General features: G+C 41.3%; 1 protein-coding gene across 8 annotated transcripts in view; it reads right to left on the bottom strand.

The window, feature by feature from the left end:
* Positions 1-3112: 3112 nt before the first annotated feature.
* LOC132495336 (nuclear body protein SP140-like protein) overlaps positions 3113-27820 on the bottom strand; it is an 86113-nt gene continuing 61405 nt past the window's right edge. For all 8 annotated transcript variants that reach the window (XM_060107162.1, XM_060107161.1, XM_060107163.1 and 5 more), the window contains 12 exons: positions 20555-20620; positions 18643-18723; positions 15605-15673; positions 14230-14334; positions 12192-12334; positions 10986-11033; positions 8628-8675; positions 5918-6033; positions 5069-5177; positions 4714-4791; positions 4351-4494; positions 3113-3566 (listed from right to left, as the gene is read on the bottom strand). In XM_060107162.1, coding sequence (XP_059963145.1) covers positions 3459-3566; positions 4351-4494; positions 4714-4791; positions 5069-5177; positions 5918-6033; positions 8628-8675; positions 10986-11033; positions 12192-12334; positions 14230-14334; positions 15605-15673; positions 18643-18723; positions 20555-20620 — 1115 coding nt within the window. In that variant the 3' untranslated portion in view covers positions 3113-3458. The remainder of the gene's footprint in view (positions 3567-4350; positions 4495-4713; positions 4792-5068; positions 5178-5917; positions 6034-8627; positions 8676-10985; positions 11034-12191; positions 12335-14229; positions 14335-15604; positions 15674-18642; positions 18724-20554; positions 20621-27820) is intronic.

Genomic DNA, 27820 nt, shown 5'->3' on the forward strand with positions numbered 1-27820 from the left:
ATAGGTGGGCTCAGTAAAGTAGATTGCCCTCTTCAAGGTCAGTGGGCACCATCCAATCTGTTAAGGGCCTGAATAAAACAAGAATTGAAGGAAAGGAAATTTGTTCTCTTCTTGCCTGCCTAGTTGGGCTGGGACAGGTGTCTCCAACTGCTCTTAGACTGGAACTTACACCGTTGGCTCCCCTGGTTCTTGGGCCTTCAGACTTGGACTGGAATTACATACCACTTTTACTCGGTCTCTGGCTTGCAGATGGCATATCATAAGACTTTTCAGCCTCCATAGGCACATAAGCCAATTCACATTTTATATATAAACAAACAAACATATATATATATATATACATATATATATATATATATATATATATATATATATATATATACACATATGAGAGAGAGAGAGAGAGTTCTGTTTCTCCAGAGAACCCTGATTAATACAGTCATCAATATAGTGGACCAACGTAATGTACTGCAGAGTGGCCAGTTTTTGTCCCTTCAGGCTATATTGTGACAGAGAGCAGGAGAATTCACATAGCCCTGGGGCAAGATTGTAAACATGTACTGTTGTCCAGTCCATGTGAACATGAACTGCTTCTTATCCTACTTCCTACTGAATGTTTTAAAAGTACATTTCTCCATATTAATAATTGCGTGACATATACCATAGGCTGTGCTAATCTGCTCTAATGAAGATACCACACCAAGCAACAACAGCTGCAACTGGGGCTACTATTGGTTAAGTTTCTAGTAGTCATCTAGCAGCCATGAGCTTTTGCAGAAGCCAGACTGCTGTTCAAACAAAGATGTGATAAGGATTACAACCCTTGCATCCTTAAATCTTTTCATGTGGCACTAATCTCTGTCATTCCCTCATTCTCCAGGACTGTGATTTTCTTTCAACTTACCATTTTCACCAAGGGAAAGTTCAGTTTCAAGCCCTTCTGCTTGGCCTTTCCTAAGACAGTCATTGTTATTTCACAGGTTAAAGATCCAGGTCAGTCAACTGCTATGTATGTTCTCATTATCCTTACTTTCAGGAACTGGGGTAATGGCTGCTGGGTGATCCCATGGATTGAGTGGACTCACTGTTAGATGGACATTACCTTGCATCCATACACTCCACTCTAGCAGGGACCATGATGGTGTTTTGGGACCCCAGGTATTAGCATCAACTCAGATCCTGTATCAACAACTGTTAAAAGATGTGTGTATTTTCCTTTGTCTGGTATATGGTTACTTGAATAAATGACCTTATGTCCTTTTGGTGAAGAACTCAGGGAATCACTACTTTTACACTTTCTTATGAGACCTGCCCTCATTTCCATGAGCAGGTCCTAGCTTTGGCTCAGGTCTGGAAACTAGGCAAGGGCTCTTGACTTCTTATTGGGGTGGCTGATCTCAGCCATCTGTTCATCTATTTTAAATCTTTTTTGATGATATATATGAAGCAATATCCTTGTTGGCTGCCCACCTCTCTATAAGTTTAAGGTGTACAGCATAATGATTTGTCTTATATACATCATAAAATGATTACCGCAATAGGTTTAGTGACCGTGTTCGATTAGCTATCTCCATAGACTGCTTTGGGCCAGGGCTCCAGCCGTCATTCTAACCTTGCTGCACATTACAAAAATTATTTCATCTTGCTCTGACAGTTAAATGCTGCCACCTGGCTTCCATTATTCTAGAATCCTATCATTTCCATTGTTACTAGGGAATCCAGTCCTGTAAAAACATTCCTCCGTTATGCCACCCTACAGAGGACGGTCCCTGCTGAGCATCTCAAGGATGCTCGTGCCCCTCAGCTGTGTGCTCCTTATCACCTTGTTAAGTTAATGTCTCTGAGGCCTCCTGAAGAGCACAGTAACCGGTGGATGAGTTTTCCAGTTGTAGAGTGGAGCCATGCCAACATCCTGAGGCTTTTGGATCTTCTTTTCCACAGTCTGCCCTGGCATCTCTGCTTCCACTTCATCTAGTATGTACCACAGTTTATACCAAGCTTTTTTTTAGTTCAATATTTTAATTAAATGTTTTTCTTCCAGTTTTATTGCAATATAAGTGACATATAGCACTGTATAAGTTTAAGGTATATATAATGATTTGACTTATATACATCATGAAATGATTACCACAATACGTTTAGTGAACAGCCATTTTTATTCCAAAATTAAAAGAATAGAAAATATATATATATATATAAGTGCTTAAGAGCCACCCAGGAGCACACTTGATTCAGCCCCTTTGGCCCTTGCCAGGCTGATTAAACTTCTTGACACAGGAGAGTGCTTCTGTGTTGACAATTTTCCCTTTTCCAGTTTCATATTCCCCTTCTTTGTCCAGGACCCACCCCCAGACACAATCTCCTGGTACCTGCTGGTACATGTTGGCCAGTCCTGCAGCTCCACTGGGGTAAATGCTCTCTTCAGCTGGCAGGACAACCCAGGACTTTCTCAGTGGGGTCATGCTGGGAGGACTCTGCAGCCTTCATTCAAGCAAGATTAGAATGGGGTAGCGTAGGGGTCTGTCTTCCAACAAAGGGTAGGGAATTCTTTTGCAGGCCCTGTGTGTTGAGGGAGACCTGGAGTTCAAGGTTCTCACTTGCTTCTACCTAGAAAGGCTGATTCTGATTCAGGATTGCACTCCTTCTTTACCAGGGCTCTGCCTTTGGCACAGGAGGCCAACCCAGTTTAGACTTCAGTCTTCTCTTATGTTCTGCCATTCTTAAAACTGGGACCTGTGTCAGGCCTTCCTTTTGTCTGCCTTCCAACTTCAGTTGTAAGGGTGTCTTTGCTTTGACTAATAGATTTAAGGCCGTCATTTATTCTTTTCAGTATATTAGTGGCACTTAGCAATAGCCACCAAAATCTACAATTCCATTTACCATTTCTCCCTTTCTGAATGCCAATTTCGAAAGCTAGTGAAATCCTCTTTATCTCATCGAGTTTCCCAAAGGTGAAAGTTTGGCAACAGCACTATTAGAGCACACCAGGAACCATCAATATACCACCCATCACCATCTGGCCAGACTGTGATCCAAATCCAGAACCCACCCTTACAGCCTGCTTGCTAGGATCATTACCTTAAGTTGGGTTCCCTAGAAGCAGAGCCTGAGATAAAGTCTCTTAAGTAAGTGATTTATTGTGAGTTTCTTTGGGAGAAAGCGGGGAGGGAAGCAGGATTATAGGAAAAGCTAAGCAAGGATGTGATCCCAGCCACAGACCAGCTCCAGCCAATCTCATGAGGAACACAGGAGCATGAATTGTAACAGGAGGTTGAGTCCACCTTGGCACTGGAGGCTGGCCCCCAGGCCAAGGAACTGTAACACTCCAGGTGAAGCTGGCTCCATTTGGCTGAAGGCAATGCTCTGGGGAGGGGCGGCATAAGCAGCCAAGCTTCCATGCAGCTGGGGGATGAGAAGTCTGCTCCAAAAGGGGTTTTCCAGGACACTAACAACTTCCACTATTCCAGTGAACTGTCCTCATTTGTTTCCTGAATAGTGAACACTTCCTTGAAAGTCTTCTCAAATTCTGCCTCCAGTCTAAGTCCCATTAGGCCAAAGTCATTGAACTGGAAAAAAATAAAATAAAATGAACACAAAAATCATGGTCCTCATTATCAGTGTCATTTCCACCTTGTAATTGAGAACGGTCAGGACTCTTGTCTTAGACACCCTAAGTTACATGAACCAGGTTATGCTAAAAACTCATGTGGCGAAGAGCAACATGTTTCCTAAGAGCATGATTATTTCTTATTAACAAGATAGAAATGGGAAATCATAACCACACTTGGGGACTCTTACTTATTTGGTTGGGTTGTTGATTTCAGTGAGAGTTAGAAAAGTAATCTATGTTCTTTGTAACAGTGCAAATATAGTACAGACTGCTTTTAAGTTAGATCAATGATCTTCCTTTTTCATTGTCACTTCTGTTCCCCTCCGGTGACTCCTGTTAAGCTAGATGATCCATTCACATGGAGTGGAATCTGGAGATTGGGATTTCTGAAGAGGTCAGATTGCGTGTTTTGGGGGAGAGATAAGAAGCACAGTGTGACTTTAAGATGCAAGTCTCTTATCCCTGGGTTTGGAGCAGGCAGGACTCTGCTGTTCTCCATGGCAGCTGTAGGAGGGTCTGAGCTCTTCGGGGTCTGGGGTTCTGGTTGCAGGGACAGCCTCTGATTCAGTTACTACGCCTTGCTGAGCTCCAGTCTTGAACGGAAAAGTCACTGACTTCCGGGACTCTTGCTTTGCAGGTTTCATAGGATGAGGGAAACTAAAATTTCCCAGGCACCAGAAAATGAGGGCAGAGTGGCTCAATAGACAGAAAATGAAATGGAAGCAGGGAGAACCACTTACCTTGTAAGATGCCCTGTGGTTCTGAAAGATGAGGCGCATGTCCTGCACAAAGCCCTCCACATGGGAGTAACCCTGCTCATTCAACCTCTTCTTGATCTTGTCCAACCACATGGGTTCCTTTAGGTCTTTAGAAGCCTCTTTAATCTAGTGAAAAAAAAATCAGTGGGAGAATTACTGGCAGAGTTCAATGTGTGCCTACTGTGGATTCCCATCAAATCCAGTAGAAATACAAAAAGGGAAAGGTAACAGCAGCTCATGCTCTCACTCCCAGGGGATTCTGATCTCAAATCACATGGGTACCTGTTTCAAGGTGGGGTAACATCATGGCACAGCCTGTAATCACAGTTTGGTATTGTTACTTACATAATAGTAGTATGGAATCTTCGCAAAAAAGGTGCTCTCTGTATGACAATAGACCTTCAAGAGGATGAACTCACATTTCTGCAAAAGAAGGTGGCTGTGAGTGAAAAGCAGCTTGGAGACAATGAGCCCATATACATGCCCAGGCAGAGGCATGACTCACACCAGTATCTGGAAGTTTCCCCAAACATGGATGGCTCTTGGAAACAGACATGCAATGGCTGCAAACAAGTTCTGGTGTGATTTCAGTGTGACCGAGTCATGGCTTACCCTTTGGTTGCCTTTCTCCTGACCATGGCTATTTGACTTCTCACATGTGAGGGGAAAGGGGAAGAACTGAGGTTCCCATCCGACTCACCAACTGCTCCTCGGGCTGCATCTGTCTTGCCAGGACCTCCGATTCCCTGAGACATCCCTGGCTTCCTGAAGACTCCTTTATCCTGCAGAAGGTGCAACTCCACAGGCTCCTAAGGGGCCGGACATAAGTGAGCGGGGGCAAGGTCCCTGGAAACAGTCATCACTCCTATGTCTGATACTGTCCTCCTTTCAGGAATATTGATGGACACAGCTGGAGGAGGAAAGGGGCACCTCCAGAGTCTCCAAGAACCCCACGTGGGGTCCGAGCCAATGACCCTCATCCCATCGAAGGAGCAACAAGGGGTCAGGGCATGGAGGTGGTATCAGGATGAGTAGTGGGCTCTTCTTTCTCTGTCTGTTTCTGGGAGCACAAGGAATCCTGCCCTGGCCTGAGTGTTGAAACTGGGCCTTAACCCCTGGGAATCCTGCCAGGCCTGAGTGTCGAAACTGGGCCTTGACCCCTGGGGGGCCTCAGGCTTCCCTCAGCCCATTAAGAAAGTGGCAAAATGAGGGAACCAGCCCATGTTTCCTGCCTTTTCTGAATCAGTGCAGAACACAAACAAGTGGCATTTCCACCCCCATGAACAGGAGGAGCCCACGCTGGAAAACTTCTAGGAAAGGACAGTAGCAGTATGTGGGCAAAGGACCTGGCTACCGACCTAGAGGAGAGCAAAACGCATTAACCTGCCACTGCCAGCATCTTGAAACAGCTCTCTGGATCATACTGCTGGACCCTGTACCTATGGCCCTGCTGTTTCCCCATCTAGACACAGTAAGAACTCTGTAGGGAGAGTGTGTACGGCAGGAGGAAGGGTCCCTAATAAGAAGGGAGGGGCTGCATCTCACAAACCTCTCAGTTTCCACAAGTGGGATGTGACAGTCCTCATGAAAAGATCTCGAACAAGTATCACAGCAAAACAGCTTTCCTCCATCCCGGCACGTCTCACACTCATCTGAGTTTCCCAGCTAGAAGGTAAAACGACATCTATATCCCTGGTGAGACCCCAGAAGGCCAGAACTAGAGGAATCTAGAACTCATTGCCTTTGTGTGAATCTGAGTGGACACTTATATGCTTCTCCCTGAGATATTAAAGAACAGCATAGCGTGGCAATTTCAGAAGCAGAAATTGTGGTCTGCAATGAAATTCAGGAGGAAGGGCCTGTGTGTCAGACCAGAAAAGTCTTCCCTATAAAACCAGAGACTCGGGCTTCCCTGGTGGCGCAGTGGTTGAGGATCTGCCTGCCAATGCAGGGGACACGGGTTCGAGCCCTGGTCTGGGAAGATCCCACGTGCCGCGGAGCAACTAGGCCCGTGAGCCACAACTACTGAGCCTGCGCGTCTGGAGCCTGGGATCCACAACAAGAGAGGCCGCGACAGTGAGAGGCCCGCGCACCGCGATGAAGAGTGGCCCCCGCTCGCCACAACTAGAGAAAGCCCTCGCACAGAAACAAAGACCCAACACAGACAAAAAATAATTAATTAATTAATTAATTAATTAAGAAACCAAAAACAAAAACCAGAGACTCTAACACTGAAAGGCTAGCAACAAAACAAGACGGTTTTTAAGTAATCTGAATAACTTTATCACCTTGCAGATAAAATAAGGTCCTGAAATAAAGTGTTAAATGTATTTGTCTATACCGCAATAACTAAATTGACTCTTTGAAGGGTGATATATTGAGAATTTAATAAGGTGGATTAAACTTAGTGTGGAAAGTAATACAAGATTATTTTAACAATTATTTTGAGCCTTGTTCTGGGCTTTTGTGTGAAACTACTTGTGTTGGGTGAAGTGGGATTCTGGCCATTTCTTTTGTTTTTGAAATGGCCATATATGAGGAAGTGGTAGCTCCAAGGACCATTTTGCCAAAAGCTCCCGTTCAATGTTCTGGGGATCCTCAAGGACACCCCCCAGTTGGAGACTGAGACTGTTCTGACATGGAGTCATGGGGCCATGTTTTTTCTCATCACTGTAGACACTCACAGATTACCATCATCGTTCTCTAGAAAGTGATGACCCCTCTTCCCAGAAAAACAAAGAATAACAAATATAACCAATGTCTAAGAACCTCACGTTTGTGCATTTTTTAGCAGATGTATCTAGCTCTTTGGTTCTTAGTCCAGCTGCACATTAGAACTTTCAGGGCAGAGTATATACAATACTAATGCCCTGGTCCCTATGCCAGAAATTCTGAATCAATTTGTCCAGGTGGGGCAGATCCATTGGTGTTCTTCTTTAATTCATGGGATGGGTAATTTTGTGTATCAGAATCATCTGGGGAGTTTTAAACAATCCCAATGTCCAAGTGATAGCCTAGACTGATGAACAGAATTTCCTCTAGGGTGGGATCTGGGCAATACTATTTTCCAAAGGTCTTAGTTTCAGCCTAAGTTGAGACTTACCCTGAGCAAAGGGGATATTATAGCCCTGAACTGGCCTGTAATATCAGTCCCAGGAAAGATTATTAACAGCAATGAGGGGACTCTTGCTGGAACAGCTGCCGTCTCCTCCCCGTGGACTCTTGGCCGTGGGCTGTGAGACCTGACCCTCTGGGTCTATATCCATCCCAAACAAGCCACACAAACACTGGACTCCAGCACTGTTTAGATGACTAAAGAATCCTTCAGTTGGCCAAGGGTCAGAAAGAGTGTGGATAAGATCTAAATATTGTTGGGGGGATTGCTTTGGAGGTAAACTATATGTAAAACTACTTGACTGTCCCTCCTCTTTTGGACGTTGTGTATCAGTATCACTGCATACTAACCCATGTGAGTGCCTCCCCCTGGAGCTGTGCAAAGGTGACTCTGCTTAAAATGCCCATCTTGTTGCAATGAAGGGAATCAAAATATGATTCAACTTAGAGAGTGGAGTCATCCACAATTTTAGCAGACCTTAAAGCATCCAGCCATATGGTACCAGTCTGAGTAAAAATGCCCTGTGATTTGCTATGTGGTGACCAGCTCAGCACCATGATGGCTCCCTCAAGACTGGATACAGGGCTTCCATAAAGAACCCACTAGCCCTGAGTGCATTTCTCTGCAGGACTCACAACAGGGTTCACACCTAACTTGCCAGGTTGGCCTGGCCTGTTCCTTCTGGTTGACGCTTAAAACCACCTACTTCTACCTGTACCATGGAATAGATGTTTGGGATATTCCTTTCCTTCCTTATTGCCTTCTTTAAACTGCTGGTTTCCCCTCACATTTCCTCCTTAGCCTTCATCTGCAGGCCAGCCACACCCATTACTCCTTCAAGCCCAGGCTCTAGAGCCCCCAGTGGTCTCAAGCTCTACCTCCCAGACTCACTTTCGGGGGAAATGAGGAAATGGGAAGGTTTCCACTGAACAAATGGAAAGGATGCTTTCAGGCTGAGACACCCAACGCCAGAACCCTGTACCTGATGTGGGTGAGGCATCTGCTGTTCCCTGCTCACCACACATAGCAACATGCTGCACCTGAGTGTGAGTGTGCTTCAGGGAAATGCGGTGATGACTCAGAGAAAGTGCCAAGGGAAAAGGCCTGCATTATTCCAGGGTTACAGGCAGGCGTTAGTACTTACACAAAGGTTATCATCTAAAGTATTGTCGGGAGACTTCGGTACTCTTTTCTGCAAAAAAGAGAGAAAGATTAAAGGACAATATTGAATGTGATGTATGCATCCATCACTTATTTAAACAGCAATCTGTTGAGGGATTCAAGACACGGTTTACCCATTACTTCATACCTGTTTTTATGGATACACATATCTACTTGGAAAATAAAAAGTACCAAAGTACCACTGTTTGGCCCAATGCAAGTTCTATTTCCTGGCTCTCAGATGCAAAGTGGGGTTTTGTGAAGCCATGCGGGGAGTCTGGCCCTGGTTCCCACAGATGGAGTTGGAGAAACTCTGTTGGTTTTCTTGCTTTGAGAGGCCCTTAGGCATTTTTCTCTATATTAGAAAATGTCATCCCACCTGGAGGAGCTGCAGTGAGAGTATCAGGCCGAGGACTCATTGTCAACAGCTCCAGTGACCACAGGGCCCAGAGTCCTGGCATCCATGCAAGTGTCCCAGAGAAGAATGTCACCACCTATCACAGGTCTCCTAGGGCACAGCCTCAAAGATAAAGTGTGCCCAAGTTTCACAGGGTTGCAACTCTTCTTCCCGAAGGTCACCCTCCTCTTCCCTCCCTCTGAATTCCAAAAAGTCAGCTAGCTGACTCTTCAGAGGTAACTGACTACCACCCACTAACTTTACAATGCGTTCCAATATTCAGTAGAATGACCTGACCTCCTTCCCTCTAGGACACAGGCAGCCTCAGCTTTTATCTGCAGCCCAGGGCAGAGTGGTCATGGAAAAGTGTGATCCATGGGACAGTGATCTGAGAGGTGTCCACGTCACTGCCCACATTTCTGTGTGGCCTAAAGTTCACCACCCATCCCCATTAGTTATTCTTCCATGTTAGGCAATGAAGTTGAAACAATCCTTGAGGTCAGAGATATTGTTTCAATCTTCTAATGACCATTGGGCATTTAGTGTGCACTCAATCACTGTATGTTGGATAAGTGAATAAATGAGTATCATTTCACTTAGGAACAGATTACTTGCTGCCTCCTAAGTAAATATTAGCCTACAATAAAAAGATTGTTCTAAAGGAGGTGCATATCAGATTATTTTACAACACAGCAGCCGTCATCAAAAGGTGTTAGTGACCTTTGTGAGGAGCCTGGAAGCTGTCATGTGGTGCTGAGAGTGACACTGAAGATTCCAGAAGCCAAGGGGCAAGAGAGGTTCTGAGAGGCACAGAGGACCCACAGAGGTAATAATGGGTCCTGAGATCCACCACTTGGGGAGCTTCTGTTCTTGCTCATTGGGAGATGCGAAATATAGAGGTAACTGCAGGTTGTTGCTAAAAAGTGCTGCACCCACAAATAAGGGTAGAATCTGTTGGTAGGACGTTGTCAGCTTATGTGGGTAATCTAACTGAGTAACCCTTGGCACCTGGGGAATGGTACAGATGCTGGTCTTTAATATACTCACTAAGTAGGGCAAATAATATGATAGTTTCCCTTTAGGAAATCCAGTGGGTGAAATGTCCCAAGGACTTAGAGTTCAAACTGTCCAGAATATGTCAGATAATGTAAAGGCCTGGACCTCACATTCCCAGTGGAACATGAAGTCCCACTGGCCAGCTACGTCTGACCTGTCTTAGAAGTCTGTGAACGTCTTGAATGGCCATTTCTACATGAAGTGTATAAGAATGGCACTTCTCACCTCCTCCTTCTTCTCAAGTTCTCATTCATACCCAACCCTGGAAAAACCATCACCATGTCCTGAATCAACACTGCACCGTACATATTTGTTCGTTTCATCCATAGAGGAAGGAATCACTTTCATAGATAGAAGGGAGGTCTGCACAGCCCCCCCTTGAGGAGCTGAAAGAGTGGCATCAGAGTAAACAATTTTCCAGGTCAGCCCCTCCTATACTTAGACTGTGAATAAACTTTTGCTCCATCAGATTTCATTAAAGTTAGGAAATAGTAACATGATTTTAAAAATCTGGGTTTGAGTTGAAGATGACCCTATCATCTTATTAGGATATATTTTTATGTATTCCAGCATCATGTCTTCTTTTACAACTTTGACACCCTTTCATCTGCATCTATAGCTAAAGCACATCCATGGGGTCTATTTTGATGGTTCCTTATCACCTCCATCTCAAATGGTTTACCATTCAAAGAAGATCTTGCCATATATACAACATAGTGTTCAAAGTAGCAACACTGAAGTTGCATACCCAGAGTTTTTAAAAGGTGGGAGTGGGGTGTTGGAGGAAGTTTAATAATAATTACCCAGTTGAGAAACCACAGAATAATACACAGTGCATGAAAAATCAGTTACGTGATGAGAACTTGTAGAAAGTTATGCAATAATCACCTTTCTCATCCTGCCATATTTCCTTGGAGGGTTACGGAGAAATTTTTTCTGAAAGATAAAAAGATCTAAGTATATGGTTGGCCTGTGAGTCTCGCATTTCCAACCTCCTCCCAAATATTTCTACCTGGATGTCCCACTGTCAGCCCAAAGCCAAGGTGTCTAAATGAGAAACCATCTCCCTCTCCTCACTTGTACTTCTTCTAGAATTCAATCAGTGGCAGCTTAAAAATCATCTTTAGAACTTTTTTTTCCTCCTGTGCTTTTTTCCTAACTTTAAGAGGTTTTCCTTCATAATCTCTTTGACACCTCTCACCTCCTCTCCATTTCCACCAGTGTCACTCAAGCTTGAGTCCCTCTACCAGGGCTAGTCAATCAACACACACTTATCCCATGCTTATTTGGTGCCAGACATTCTGGCCAATCTTGGGCACACAAAGATGGACAAACCCAAGAGGGGTCTAGAGAGAAAAAGGGGATGCATGGAAGGATGAGAATAAAACAGTATAAGAAAGGCCTTAGTAATGGGCTCAAGAAGCCTAGGGAAGGGATGGTCAGGGTCAGGTCGGGCAGGGAATACTCAGGGAAAAATGGCATTTGAGCTGAGCACTGCATGTTGAGTGTAGGTTTCTTGGGCTGAAAGACACTGAAGTCATTTCAAGGCCCCATGGCCACCTAAAACACTATTTTAAATATGTCGTTTCACACCTCAGAAGACTTCACTGATTTTGCATTATCTATATTGTGAGTTTAAACACATTAGCCTGGCATTAAGTCCCTCCACAAACAACTCCAGTTGATGGATTATGCCTTATCACATACAATATGTTTACCTCAACCATGGTTCTGGTTTTCGTGCCATTCTTTGTCTGGAGTAACTTCTTCCTACTTGTTTGATTGTAAACTGTCTTCTTCTTTCAGTGCATAAAGCTGTCTGTATGAACCTGAGTCAGAATGACCTTTCCTTCCTCCAAGCTCCTGCATCCATCCTGACAGAGCTCCTTTTACAACAGTGATGTGCTGCATTGTATTGAGGTTAGGAATGTGGAACACCTCTCCCCAGGTGAGAGGATAAACTCAGAGGCATCTGGGCTTTAGCTAAAACTCATCTTGACTTTAGCCATAACAAATATTTGGTGAGCAAATAGTGACCTTATTCTTGGGGCACAGCAAGGAAAGTCACATCTCCCATCCCTGTCACTGGAATACCTCTATCAGCCAACGTAGGGGCATCCCACCGCAGCGAACACTTAACTTCCAGTTCTTGGATCTTTCGTGGCCTCCTCTGATTTCAAATTCCCTGGGGGTGAACCAGTCTCCATTCTCACTCTGTATACACTTCACCCAAACTCCTGTAAGACCAGGGTAAGTTAATCTTTAGCCCTCTTTGTTCTCAGATGGTGGGCTCCCAACACACTGGATCTGGACCTACCCAGTTTGGTCTCAAGATCTAAAACAGGAGAGTCTACCCTTCCCTTTCAGGCTTCAGAATCCCCAAACCTAGCCTTTAAGTCCCCTCAAAGGATATTAACTGCTTTGTGGCAACATTTCCTTAACCAATGTGCAACAACAACAACAAAATGATAATTACCATCAAAATCAACCTTTTAAAAGTATGTCAAAATCACCTACAAAGGAAAAGGAAGTGATTTTGAAGAGTGAGACCATTTTAATTTGCTAGGGATAGAGAACAAGTCAGAATCTCCTATGGACTTTGAGGAACCTCAGGTTGGGACTAAGGTCTCCAATGGGGGCTCTGCAGCTCAGAACGGCACCACAGCAGCATCTGTGCCCTTTATTATACTTTTCACCCAGTTTAATGGCATTATTGAACAGAGATTTTCCCATCCCTGAAATCATGGATAGCTGATATTAAAAATAATTGTGAAATGTTATCCAATGGAAAATCTCAGTTATGTATAAAAGATAATCATATGCTTAACATCACTAGTCATTAGAGAAATGCAAGTCAAACCCACAGTGAGATACCATTTCACACCCACTAAGATGGCCATCATAGAAAAGTCAGACAATAACAAGTGTTGGCAAGGAAGTAGAGAAATGGGAGCCCTCATACATTGCTGGTGGGAATATAAAACAGTACAGCCACTGTGGAAAACATTTTGGTGTTTCTTCAGTAGGTTAAACATGGAATCATCATATGAACCAGCAATTCCACTCCTAGGTATATACCCAAAAGAACTAAAAACATATGTTCACACAAAAACTTGTATATGAATGTTCAAAACAACATCATTCATAATAGTGAAAGAGTGGAAACAATCCAAACTGATGAAAAGATAAACAAAATATGGTATATACATACCATGGAATATTATATTATTGGGCAATAAGAAGGAATGAAGTACTAATACATACTATTACATGGATGAACCTTGAAAACATAATCTTAAGTGAGAGAGCCAGTCCCAAAAGGGCACATATTATATGATTCCATTTAAATGAAATACCTAGAATAGGCCAATTTATGGAGCATAAAATAGATTAGTGGAGAGAAAACAGATTAGCCCAGTTTAGGGCTGGGTGGCGGGGTGGGGTTAGGTGGGAATGGGCATTAATTGCTAATAGACATGGAGTTTCCTTTAGTGAAAAAATATTCTGACAAAAATATTCTAAAATTAGATTGTGGTGATGGCTGTACCATCTTGTGAATATACAAATAAAACTCAACATCGAGTCGTACACTCTCAGTGGTGAATTGTATCTCGGTTAAGCTGTTTAAATACTTTACCTCAATTATGTACATTAATTCCTCGCAGCTACACCATGAAGCAGGTTTTTAATGATTTCTTTTTTAGATGAAGAAATTCAGGGTCAGAAAGGTCCCATTCTCTACTCGGCTGAATCAGTCCCTCTCGACATAGCTGAGGCTGGGACTCAGGTTGTCTGATTCTGAATTCTGTTCTATCCTTACTACATCAAGTACCTGCCTTGGTGATAATCATCCAGAGGGAGAGAGGATATGAAGTTGGAGGCTGAGGGCCTCTTCCCTTTTATTTCTGCTTCATTTCTCTTTGCCCTCCCCATGGACACTTTCACATGGGAGTAAGCACCTAAAATGTATGATTTCTTAAAGTGTGAAAATAGCAACTTAGGGATCCCTTCCTCCTTCTCTCAAGCCAAACCATTGTCCCAATTCCTTCAACTATGTGTAATTCACATGGATAATTCCATTACTTCTCATGATCCCTTCAGATAGGAATTGCAAATAGACCATAAAACCCACCTTTTTTCAATTTCTTCTTATGTAACATCCCCTTCACCTCACCACAGGTCACAGGAAGTATCTGATAGTGAAAATCCACTTTTTCATACCTGCGCTTTCTTTGCCCTGAAAGAGAAGATTCCTTCATTATCTCATTTTCAATTGCACACGTACTGCTTCTCCCATGCTGAGTTTGTTCCTATAAAGGTATGGAGGAACTTAGAAAGCTTTATTCCATAAATCTCTAGAGTCAAAGTCTTTCTTCCAAGTGGCATTTTTGATACATAACTACAGAATGTCTACCTCTACCTCATCCCTCAAATCTCACACAAAACAGAATGTGTTAACAGAGAAATCGGGCTTCAGTAAAACTGTCTTAGCTCCCAGTCCAGTCAGCCCCACTGATTCTTACATGACAATGAAACATACAGCTGCATCATGTTCTGAAGTGAACCTCCAGTTATACTATTTCACGGCAGTTAGGTAGCTGGAACAAAGCGAGAGACTGTACTTGCATCTCCCTACTTGAGCTCTGGTTAGTGAGCAGAGAGAGAATAATGATGGGGGAACCTAATGGAGCTGACGTCTGCCTTCTTTTTGTGTTCTCTGCTTTGCTTCACTTCTCCCTCACGTCGGCTTTCTCCTTAGCTGAAAGAGGAGTTCAGGAAGCTCTAGGATAATCTGCAAGTTGCATGGTGGGGAGGGCTGCTAGAGACCTGATTCCACAGAAGTAGGGGTGAAAGGTCTTCAAACTAGCTCAAGGAGGATGTGTAACTGATGCTGACCCTCCAGCCAATGTTTTAGAGCTATGATGGGAAGAGGGGGAGCTGTCCATGGTCCAGTTTTGAGGTAGTAGGCTAGTAGAATTGGGATGAACTGAGAAGGATGGTGTGGGCCTAATTCACTCTCTTGCTTTACAGATGAAGAAATTGAAGCAAAAGCTGTCAAGTGACAGGTCCAAGCCCACACACTCAGGCGAAGAGAATGACAGACTTCTGACTACCACCCCAGGCCACCCGTGGTGTGCAACTTCTGACTCTCTGTGTAGCAGGAAAAGGGTCTGCTAAATAATGTGTGGGTTGTATATGTGCCCTTTATATGAAAGCAGGCTATTTCCAGCTTGAAAGTTATCAGTTCAGCGAAGACAGCATCACTGTGGTAGCCCCTGGACCCACTGGGTCTGGTTTAGATCTGTCACCAAGTTACTTGTTTGTGGAATTATCTTCTTTTTCTTTCATACACATTTTGAAAATGAACCAAATCATATACGTTTTCCAACAGTTAGTAAAGCTACATAAAGCAATTAGGGAAATGGATTTATCAGTAAAAACACAGAGTAAAGCACAGGAAATGAGCTGCATAATTATTGAGAGTGTATTCCCCTTTTCTTCTTTACCTCTTAAGTTTTTTCTGTGGGGCTCTGTCATATGAGTTAGGTGGAGTCTCTGTCTGCCTCTCTTTCTCCCTGAGAAAAAAGAAAAAATAATGCACAAAGAAAAATATTTAATGCCTAGTCCTTAAGCACCAAGAATTAAATGGCAAATCTTAGACTCATTTTTACTTTTCATTGTCCCACATTAGTAAAACAAACAAATAATAGAAATCAGCATTTTATTTATGTCTCAAGCAGCCATGTGTTGAGTGCTTAATAGATGCCAATTGTACATCGACTAATGTACAATTAAAGGAAGTGAGTTAAGGGAAACCCTATGGTGGGCTTCACAGGTGAGACACATGTCCTGCACATCAGCTAGAATGAAGTTATTTGTACATTTGTGTTGAAAGTTTTAGTAATGTGACCAAGAGTTTTGTCCACCTGGGTTTAGACAAAGATATTAGAATCGAAAAAACTAACAAGAAGTCTAATCAAGAGAATGGGTAGAACTGAGTCCTCCAAAACCTTGATTTCAAATAGTAATTAAGGACTGACTCAGTAGATGTTGCAGCAGAGGATGTTCTGCCATTTACAAGTTAATTGACTGTGGATATGCATCTCAGTATGTTTGCTATCATTCACATGTGTCTTATTTTCTAAGGTAGGAAGATAAATTCGTTTCCTGCTTTTTGTGTTCAATGCCTACCGTCAAATGACCGCCATCTGGTGGTGCTGGGTGGGGTAATACAGACCCCAAGAAGAAATATTTTCCAGATTACTCCTTCCTAACTGCTGCAAACTCCAAGCAGATTATGAGCATATATCAGACCAGCAAAGTAAAAAGGCTCTTTCCTTCAGTCAAACCCAAAATGGACACATTGGCTGGAAAAATAATCCCACTTTCTGGTCTTTAGACTAAGCAGTTACTGAGAGGGTTTTCATTTCCTCAAGATCAAAATGGCCTCATGGGACAAATGTTGACGATTAGACCTTATCAGAAGATCAAACAAGTCACAACTTTGCAAGTTGTCACCCTGTTGTTATTTAACAAGAGAATAGAATCTCAGACAAGAAGCCTACAGAGATTTCTAAACTTATGAAATCTTAAGTTTAAGAAATCTTAAAACTTAAAGAAATTTCTAAACATACGAAAGTAGAAGACTTGGATAGTATAGCCATGGGCTAAGGAGAACCACTAACAAGACAGAACTGCAGTTCTTAAAGAGGCAGGTTAATCTTTTGACTCCCTCTCACTTCCTCCGTCTGGAAGGTGGGTTCACCAGGCAATAGCAGGTCACCCACCCAGGTATGGCTTTCTGAGGCTCTCCGCACCTCCTCTCTCACCCAAGATGCCAAAGTGGTGGAATACTCTAGAAGACCAGGATATTTCTGGTTCTCTTTGTCATTCCTCCCTCCTCTTCTAAAGGTCCATGCTCACAGCCCAGTGAGAAGAGATCCAGACATCTCATGCCTGCCTCTCCCATAGTCCAGTTTGGCTTGGCACTAAAGCTCCGATTACAACCTTGGACAGTCCAGCAAATGCAGAGTTCTTTCTTGTTCTCTGTCTCTATCTGTTGCTTCTGGTTATATCTTTCCTGGATAGTAGGTATGTTGGATTTACCTTTCATCAAATCTGTTAGGCCTAATATTTGTAGAGAGAAAAAGGAAATACATTGAAGTCCATTCTAGTCTTTTCTTTGGAGCTTCTAGTAAAAGGAGATTTGGAGCTTAAAACCCACTAATTCATAATATAGTGCCATTGTATTTTACCTTCAAAACAGATTGGCTGAGCAAGGCAGGACTTAACTACTTCTGTGTCCCCAGGCTGTAGTACCCATTGAATAACACTGAAACGCCATAACAAACCCTAATAAATACTATGGCAGTCAGATTATAATATAAGGTTATTTTCTTTAATTGTTGTGTTTGGTATTAACCTCTAGAAGTAAATGTGACAATTTTAAATTTAATACTGTTTTCTCAAAATCTCAGTAGAACTAAGTCCCAGCAGTTAAGAACAATTCACTAAGTGCCAAAAAGGGTGACCAACTGCCCCAGTCTGTTCAGGACTAAGGGGTATCCAGGATGCAGGACTTTCAGTGGCAGAACTTGGAAAGTCCTGGGCAAACCGGGTCGAGTTGGTCACCTTACTTCACAGCCTACGTCCAAAGGCAATGCACCGAACCACCTATGTGACCGTCCAAAGTATTAGTGGAAGAGGTTATGGCGGCCCTAGCTCTTCACTCATATCCAGGCTACATTTCTTTCCAAAAAAGTCAAGCTGGTGGCTCTTCCCTCACCGCAGAGTTAATGAAAGCATCTCGTAGAGGAAAGAGCTAGTGATTGTGCACTTTCCTTATCCAGTGTCATCTCACAGCTGTGCCTGTCAGGTAAGACACTTCCACACTCTTATCTCTCCTCTCTCATCCACTTCCCCAATCCTGAATGGGCTCAAGCCAGCAGCTCTTGAGTGGGAGTAGGGCCAAGAGAGAATGAGAGAAGACCCCGATTATGCCACCTCTCCACTGCAGGTGCTCCAGACCAAGCTTGCTCAGGCAGAAGGCAGGGAGGTGCTTTGAATTGGAGAATATACTTAAGTTTTAATACCAGGCCTGAAAGGACCCCCAATAACTGGAAAAAGACTCTTGTTCCTGTGAAAAGGGAACAGAAAAATGCTATGACCTGCCCAAGATAGGAAAAACTCATCTAGAAGGTAGATTTGAAAGGGCAATGAGAGAATGAACTTACTTTCTGTTTACAATTTATAAAAACTAGCCATTTTAATAAACCAATAATATAAGGTAAAGGAATTTTCATGAAAAACAGATAAAACTCAGAGGAAAAAAAAATTAGGTCCTGGGCAGATAAGAGCTATGATAGAAATGCAAACAATTTACAATCCTGGCTCCAAATGGGTTGCTTTCTAAAGATTTCATGGCTCTCAAATTGACTGGTAAGCTTGACTAGTAAAAAATTAAGGAAGACCTGTGTTCCTCAAAACTTTAGCAAAATTTCTATTGACCCCCAGGGCAAAATAGAAGTGGCACAAACAATCTTACTGCTGATTTTGGCAGGGTCCTGCACATGCATTTTCACCTTCTTTCTACTCGAGGCCAGTTGGCCAGCAGCGTTGCTGTTGTCTAGGGGTAGGCAGGGGAAAAGACAGAGTTATGCAAACAGCAGCTGACATGTGAAACGAAAAGCAAGCGAGGAATTTTATGAGAGGGTATAATATAGTGGAAATAAAACATCAACTAGGAGCCAGAAACCCAGGAAAATCCACTTAAACCTCTGTCCCTGTCTCTTCCTCCATAACATAGACATACTATTGTTGTTCTATATTATCACAGAACATCAAGTGTTAAAGGTTTTTGAAAGTGCTTTATAAACTGTGTATTACAAAGTACAATACCATAACTTATGGCTGTCTAATTGTAAAAATACATAAGAAACGTATCAATCTACCACTGAACATGTGTTGAAAAGAGTTCAATTCAGAAGTATCAAAAAAAAAAAGAAAGCAAGTGAGGGAATATGGGTTTGAATTCTGAACCCCCTTGCACTATACACTCAGACAAGAAAGAAAGTTATGGCAAGGGATCTCAAGCAGGGGTCCAGAGCATTCTCTACTTACGAGGGACCACTTTTTTTTTTTTTTTTTTCCCGTTGCGGAGCACAGGCTCCGGACGCGCAGGCCCAGCGGCCATGGCTCACGGGCCCAGCCGCTCCGCGGCATATGGGATCCTCCCAGACCGGGGCACGAACCCGTATCCCCTGCATCGGCAGGCGGACTCTCAACCACTGCGCCACCAGGGAGGCCCCGAGGGACCACTTTTAAAGTACATACAAGATTTCATTATACTTTGGAAAAAAGTGGTTTAGAATTTATGTATGGACACATAGACCTAAATGAAAATGTCATAATGATTAAATACAAATATTTAGTGTTTTGAAAATAAGCATTCTTAAAATGGATGCAACCACTTTTTTCTTTCTTTCTGAACAATATTATACACATTCACTAATAGTGCAGCCATGTAAATTGGCAAGAATGTAAGATATATAGATTAGTGAAAATTAATAAATTTTAATTGGACTCTAAAATCTTGTATAGATCTAGTAATTCAAAATCGGAAATCATGTGGAAAATGAAGTCTAGCCCTCATTGTCTAGAGAAAAGTTGTTCCTTAAACCACTACTAAAATGAACAAGATTTCAGGGGTCTGATTAGAAGTAATATATACACGTTATTGGAAACTCAGAAAATAAAAATTGCATGAAACATCACCATCTGGAGATAGCCACAATTAACTTGTTAGACTTTTCTTTTGCATATTTTACTGTTTAAATGACACTTTTCCATTACAATAGTTGAACATGTTTAATATTTTGAGTATATACACATACCTTTAAAAAACACAAATAAAAATGTAAACTGTAAATGTAAACACCTATATTCCAATGACCAAATTTAACTACTGCATATATTTTTATGGATGTACTGACACTGATTTTCCTATATATCTATATCTATGTCTCCCTCTATATATAGATGGATAAATATGTATAAATAAGGATTTATAGAGATATAAAAACAAATAATGCTTATACATATATTTTCTTTAACACACACATACATGCACACATATACACATACAGTCTGCTTTATTCATTTAGCCTTTAGAACATCTCTCCAAATTAATGTTTCTTGACCTAGGAAAGAAGCCACATATTGAGGATGGCAGTGTCTCGGTAGCATTTAGCTCTGGACGATTACACATGTGAGACATAAACCATTTTGTTGAAGCCACTGTATTTTGGGGCCTCTTTATTAAAGTGTCTTGGCCTATATCCTGACTGACATAGTAGCTAGGAAACTATTATTGTCCTCAAGAGACTGCAGGCTGCAAGAAGACAATAAGCAGTGCCTCATAAACTGAACAGGTGTGACTACTTCACTTTGCTGCTTACCTTTTTGATGTATGTTTCTCTGACGTTTAATCTTTACTCTTGTCCAGGAATGCCCTTTCTTTTTTTCTTAAAAAAAACATAATAAAGTTAATTACTTAGAGCTGTAAATATAATTCTCAAAGCCTTATATATCAGTAGTTTTCAAGTATTTTTTTCAGACCTTAGTTCACAAGAATGGGGCAAACTTCTTAACTACCAGTGTAGCAGTGTGAGGTTGACTTTGAGCTATATTTTACCCTGCGTAGATTTGGAGACTATAGGAGATGACTTTCTCTTGAACAAATATCAATTTGTTCCCTTTTCAAGTGTTTTTATGTAAATTCAAATGTTCTGAAGTTGGGAGGCATTCTCAACTTTAATATGGAGAACTGCCATTAAATAATCTCTGTATTCTTGCAGTTGTAACACAAACCTTCTCACTTATGTTTAATATAGTGCCTGAAATTCCCAGAGGACTTAAGGAAACAGAGTGGATTTTGTGTTGTGTTTTGCTTTCTTGTGTGTGATATGAAGATGTGTGAATGTGGGAAGACCACTGGTGCTGGGCAAGTAGCTCAGTGCTGACTTACAAGGCAGGAAGGGTCAAAAAGCCTTGCTCTTCAAATGGAAATGCTCTATTCAAGAATGCTGGATCTACCATATGATCCAGCAACCCCACTCCTGGGCATATATCCGGAAAAGAAGAAAACTCTAATTCAAAAAGATACATGCACCCCAGTGTTCATAGCAGCACTATTTACAGTAGTCAAGACATGAAAGCAACCTAAGTGTGCATCAAGAGATGAGTGGATAAAGATGTGGTATATCTATACAATGGAATATTACTCATACATAAAAAAGAACAAAATGACATTTGCAGCAACATGGATGGACCTAGAGATTATCATATTAAGTGAATTAAGTCAGAGAAACACAGATATCCTGTGATATCACTTATATGTGGAATCTAAAAAAATGATACAAATGAACTTACTTACAACACAGAAATAGACTCACTGACATAGAAAATAAACTTATGGTTACCAGAGGGAAAAGGAGTATGGAGGGACAAACTAGGAGTATGGGATTAACAGTTACTACTATATACAAAATAGATAAACAACAAGCTATATTTACTGTATAGCACAGGGAACTATACTCAGTATCTTGTAATAACCTATAATAGAAAAGAATCTGGGGGCTTCCCTGGTGGTGCAGTGGTTGAGAGTCTGCCTGCCGATGCAGGGGACACGGGTTCGTGCCCCGGTCAGGGAAGATCCCACATGCCGCGGAGCGGCTGGGCCCATGAGCCATGGCCGCTGAGCCTGCGTGTCCGGAGCCTGTGCTCCGCGACAGGAGAGGCCACAACTGTGAGAGGTCCGCGTACCGCAAAAAAAATAAAAAGAAAAGAAAAGAATCTGAAAAAAATATATATATAACTGACTCACTTTGCTGTACACCTGAAACTAATACAATATTGTAAATCAATTAATTCAATTTAAAAAGAAAAAAAAAGAGAATGCAGCGACTGCCCCAGTGGCACCTTGTCTTTCTATTCTACTTCACAGCCTGAAGTAAATCTCAGCCTCACTGAGGTCTTCCATTCACCAAGATTCCCCAGAGGCCTGGGCCTGGTGCACTGATGCTTGGCTAAGCTGACAGCCGAAGTCCACTGGGCCACTGTGGCTGTTTGGCCTCAGAGCCAGCTTGGCAGAACCAAAGCAGATGTGGTCACTCCTCTGGTTAGCAGAAGTCAGATGACTGGGCTTTTGCACATAAGCTACATGCTTAGTCGGCCATGTGGAAAACTACAGACTGGCAGAGTAGGGACACCGATCTCTGAGGCAGTGATTGTAGAAACGAACCGTGGTGCTGATTGACCAGTCTGGGCCCCTCATGGGAATGCCCAGGTGCCTGGTCTTTACTGACAGAGGCTGACATCATGATTCTGATGCAGGGGTTATGGCTGATCGCCAGGCTCGTGACTCCTGCTAGAAGCTGACCCATTTGTCCCACGTGGGGGGGAGCCACATCGCAAGGGGCTTTGCCTCTACCTGCTCCTGCCTGACCAGGCTTCAAGATGCTCTTGGGGTTATGGGTGGTGCCGCAACATGGTCTATACTTCCGCTTACAGACCAGCTGACTCTGGCCGCACCATTGTGACCCTAGAAAGGCATGGGTATCTTGAGCCTGGCTGCCTGGACCACTGGAGTCTGACAATGATGTGCCCTTTAACAAAAGAGCTCTTCACAATGCACTGACTATCTGGCCCACATCCCTCATCTCCTGTCCATACACCTCTGTAAGGCTCTTTGGTTACTGAAGGTAGCTGTCTCCAGAAAGGGATCAGCTCCTTCCTGGATAATGATCAGGACAAAAGTGGTGAGGGGTTAATGGTATTATATAGGGCAATTCTGAAAATCCAGGATTCTGTTTGAACATTCCTGGGAATGATGCCTCATTCTTTCCCCAACCAGCCTGGAAGGCACAGCCTTGGAGGGCCTAAGGGATTCAGATTTAATTCTGGTTATTTTATGAAAGTGCCTTTGCCCCACTTGTATCTGACTATTCTGAATGAAAGGTCTGAGTGGGAATAAGAAATGATTGGGAAAGAAATACGAAGTCCCAGCCACTGGAATGTTATACACAGATTTTGCAGCAGTGAAGGAAGAAAACTCCAGGCATCTGAGGAGGGAATCCCATAAGCTCTAGAAGGTACAGGGGATGGAGGTACATTAATAATATCCATCTTTCAGAACTTCTCTGAATCCTTCTTCCAGAAGGAAAATGCTTGGTACAGCTCTCCCACTACAAAGATGAGGAATCTACTATTCACCAGATACAAGAAAAGGAGCTGGTCCCAGCGTCTGCATATCCCATGCAGAATACCTCCAGACATCACCCCCACCCCCATTCTCAGCCATTCTATGGTGGGGGGTGAAGAATGAACACCATCTGGTTGCTGTCATGGACAAAGAGGACAGATCAGATGGACTGTCCTCAGGAAGTATCTGCCCTCCAAATCAAGGACTGGATGCAATGAACAGAACTGGGAACTTTAAGGCTTACAGTTGGCCAGGGGCCCACCCTGGAGATATTGTCCACCTTCCCCCTGGCTGATGTATGTCCCATTAGGGGACCTCAACCACTGTAAATGTTTCCCTTCCAGAGGCACCATGTGTGCCCTTGGGATTGTACTTCTTGTGTGAAAGCCAGGCATTTACTTGCCTCTCTCATGCAAACGTGGAGAATTACACCTTAGGGGTGGTCATTAGAGACCTAAGGCACTTATGGTTTATGAAATTCATTAAATGCAGCAGGAAATAAATTGAATGGATTTTGTCCTAGCCTACATTGGTTGGATTAATCAGTGTGGCTGGTGGAATGGTATCTTCATGGGGAAATTTGCCAGAATCTGATGTGTGAGTGAATTTGTTGGGGGGGGAGGGTTGTTCTGTGGCATTTCCACATGGCTGAGAGTATCTTTTCAAGGATGTTTGAATAGCTAACAGCTTTGGAAGCTAGAGATAGTGTAGCCTTCCACGTCAGAGTGCAGATTTGTTTCATGACCAATATAAAAAAATGTCTCCCTCCTTAGAAATATTCCAGAATAGTAAAATTTTCTTAAATTCCAGCTAATAATATAAGGTATCCCTCATGGATAAGTTTCGTGCAGGTTTGCTAGTAACCCCCTTCTAAGACTGGGGGTATTCCTCAACTTGGGCACAGCTTGTGTGTGCCATATTACTAACCCCTATGTGGGTTTAGGGAGACAAAAAAACTGATGCACCTAGCCTATATCTCAGCAATTTAATTTATAGGAATTTATACAAGAGGTATAAAGGCATAGAGCCACAGAAAGGTTTCTACAAGAATGTTCATTGCAGCTTTTTCATATTAGCCCCAAACTGGAAACACTTGCAGTGTCAATCAATAGAAGAAAGTATACACAAAATATGGTATAGTCATACAATGTAACCTATTTTGTGACAAAATGGTACAAACTACTGATATATTCAACAATATGGATAAATCTCAAAAACATCATGCTGAGTGGAATAAACCTCACACCAAAAGAGAACATGCTCTAAAATCATATATAAAGTTTTATACAAAGCCAAATTAAGTTATCATGAAAAAAATAAGAATAGTGGTTGCCACTGATGAGTGAGGGATAAGGATATACCAGAAAGGGCATAAGGGTTGTTTCCAGGATGATGGTCATGTTCTGTATCCTGATAAGGATTTGGATTACATGGGACAATACATTTATTAAAACTCATCAATGGTACACTTAGTATTTGTACATTTCATTATAAATTTTATCTTGCAAACAAGTATTGAACTCTAGTTAATGATGTACATGCTGAAGTATTTGGGGAGAAGTGTACTGACATCTGCAACTTTGAAATGTTTCAAACTTGAAGATGGGTTAGTGGATATATAGAGAAATGGATAGATGGAAAGAAATCTGATAAAGCAAGAATAGTACAATGTTAATTGTGAATCTATGTTAAAGTATTCTGGTGTTTACTGTAAAATTCTCCCAAGTTTTTTCTAAATTTAAATTTTCCATGATTCAGTGTTGGAGAAAGAGCTTTTAGAGAGAAAGGACAGATTATTTACCAAGAAATGACAATCACAATAAAAGAGGAATTTGCATCAGTCACAAAACAGATTCTAGAAGACAATGTAGTAAACACTTTACTAATGAAAAATAAAAGTCAACCTAGAAATTTTAACCTTGGGTCTATCAAAAAAAAGACAAATTTGCACATACAACACTTGAAAATTTTACCACTTAGAGACCACGCACTAAAAGAACCAAAGGATTTAATTCAGCTAGACAAAAAGCAAAATCAAAGAAAAGAAACAATGATGAGTACATAAAATGATTTTTTAAAATTTTAATTTAAGTAAATATCAACTGCAAAAATCATAATATTAATAGTTTCAAAATTATAATTAAAAGAAAATAAAATGTTAAACAATAGCTAAATGGTAGAGATGGACGGTCAACATGTAGTGAATCCATGCTAAGATCCTTGTCATCTTTGGGGATTGGGGCATGGTTAAAAAGATTACAGAAATTTATCTCTAATCGCCAAACCAGCAGGGAAAAAAGGTGGAATATAGAATTCTATCTCAGTCCATTTGAAAGTAGGAAAGAGACACAAAAACACAGAAAAATGAAGATGAACAGTGATATAGAATATGTAAGCCCACATATATTAGGAATCAGAATAAATGTAAACAAATAAAATTTAACTATTAAAAGATGAGGATTATCAGAGAAGTTTAGAAAAAGCTAAGTGTTGTTACATAGGCCTAAAACAAAGCTGCAAAAAAGGGCTTAATGCAAAGGGAGTAAAAAACATCAAAAACATAAAACATAAAAGTTCATGGAACAGTATCAGCACCCTGAAAGAGAGATTTAAGATCAAAAGCATTAATAGGGAGAAAGAGGAACACTGTATAATAATTATAGGAAAAAATCCACTAAGTTATACAGTCATGAATAGCCTCAAAGTATTTAAAGTAAAACAACAGAGTAGTGAGGAGGCAAATACACAACCATGTGGGAGAACTTACCACATCTAAATATAAACCTGATAGAAAGAATATAAGCTACTTTAGAAGATTTAGAAGAACCAAACACCAAAGTTGTGCTTGATAAAGACTGTTTATGGGGAGAGGCCAGATCCCAAGAAATAGTTCAATGCACACTATTTTTAAGTGGCACAGAACATTCACAAATATTGACATAAATTAGCATGCAAAGGAACTTTCAACAAATTTTAAAGAATTGATGAGGTCAGTTTGTTAAAACGCATCCAATCATACCTTAACAGTGATGAGTGCTATTATAGAAAATTATAGCTCAATAAAGCTGACAAGGAAAGTAAAAATGAGCAAGATCTATTTAAAAAACTAAAACTTTGTTGAAGGACATAAAACGTGATCTGAATAAATGAGTAGTTCATTCTCCATGTAAAAACCTCATTTCTACCCAAATTTATCTCCAAATTGAATGTATTTTCAAAGTTCCAATGCAGTTGGGGAGGTATTAAGAGGAAATCTTGATTGATTCTAAAATTCATGCACAGTGAGGGAGCCAGAATTACTGAAATTCTGAAACCTCCTTTTCTCTTGCTTCTTATTATATTTTTTTTACTTTTTTTCTTTGTTAAAAAAAAGTATAACAAGTAAGAATAGAAAATTTTACTTTAAAGCACTGTAATTAAACCGACTTGATAACACGGTATTGTGAAGCAATTATATTCCAATAAAGATCTATTAAAAAAAAATAAACTGACCAGCATTTCAGAGTAGAGTCAGACACAGATCTGTGAATACAGGAAAAGGCACAAAAGGGCATTAAAATCATGAAGAAAAAAGTGTTGGTGTTCATAGGCACATGAAAAGATGTTCAACATCGCTAATCATCAGGGAAATGAAAATCAAAACCACAATGAGATATCACCTCACACCTGTCAGAATGACTATCATCAAAAAGAATACAAATAGCAAAGTTGGCAAGAACATAGAGAAAAGGGAACCCTCCTACCCTGTTGGTGGGAATGTAAGTTGGTGCAGCCACTGTGGAAAAAAGTATGGGGGTTTCTAAAAAAACTAAAAATAGAACTATCATATGGCCCAGCAATCCCACTCCTGGGCATATAGCCAAAGAACACAAAAACACTAATTTGAAAAGATACATGTATCCCAATATTTGCAGCAGCATTATTTACGCTGCCAATATATGGAAGCAACCTAAGTGTCCATCAACAGATGAATGGAAAAAGAAGATGTGGTGTATATATATATATATATATATATATATATATATATATATATATATATATATATATATATATATATATATACTATGGAATACTACTCAGTCATAAAAAAGAATGAATTTTTGCCATTTGAAGCAATATGGATGGATTTGGAGGGAATTGTGCTAAGTGAAATAAGTCAGACAGAGAAAGGCAAATACTGTATTATATAACTTATATTTAGAACCTAAAAAAACACAACAAAGTAGTCGAATATAACAAAAAAGTAGCAGACACAGGCACAGAGAACAACCTAGTGGTTACTAGTGGGGAGAAGGAAGAGGGGAGGGGAAATATAGGGATGGGGATTAAGAGGTACAAACTATTAGGTATAAAACAAGCTACAAGAATGTATTGTACATCATGGGGAATATAGCAAATATTTTATAATAACTATAAATGGAATATAACCTTTAAAAACTGTGAATCACTATATTGTACACCT

The sequence above is a fragment of the Mesoplodon densirostris genome, chromosome 8, assembly GCF_025265405.1.
Source record: "Mesoplodon densirostris isolate mMesDen1 chromosome 8, mMesDen1 primary haplotype, whole genome shotgun sequence".
NCBI lineage: Eukaryota > Metazoa > Chordata > Mammalia > Artiodactyla > Ziphiidae > Mesoplodon > Mesoplodon densirostris.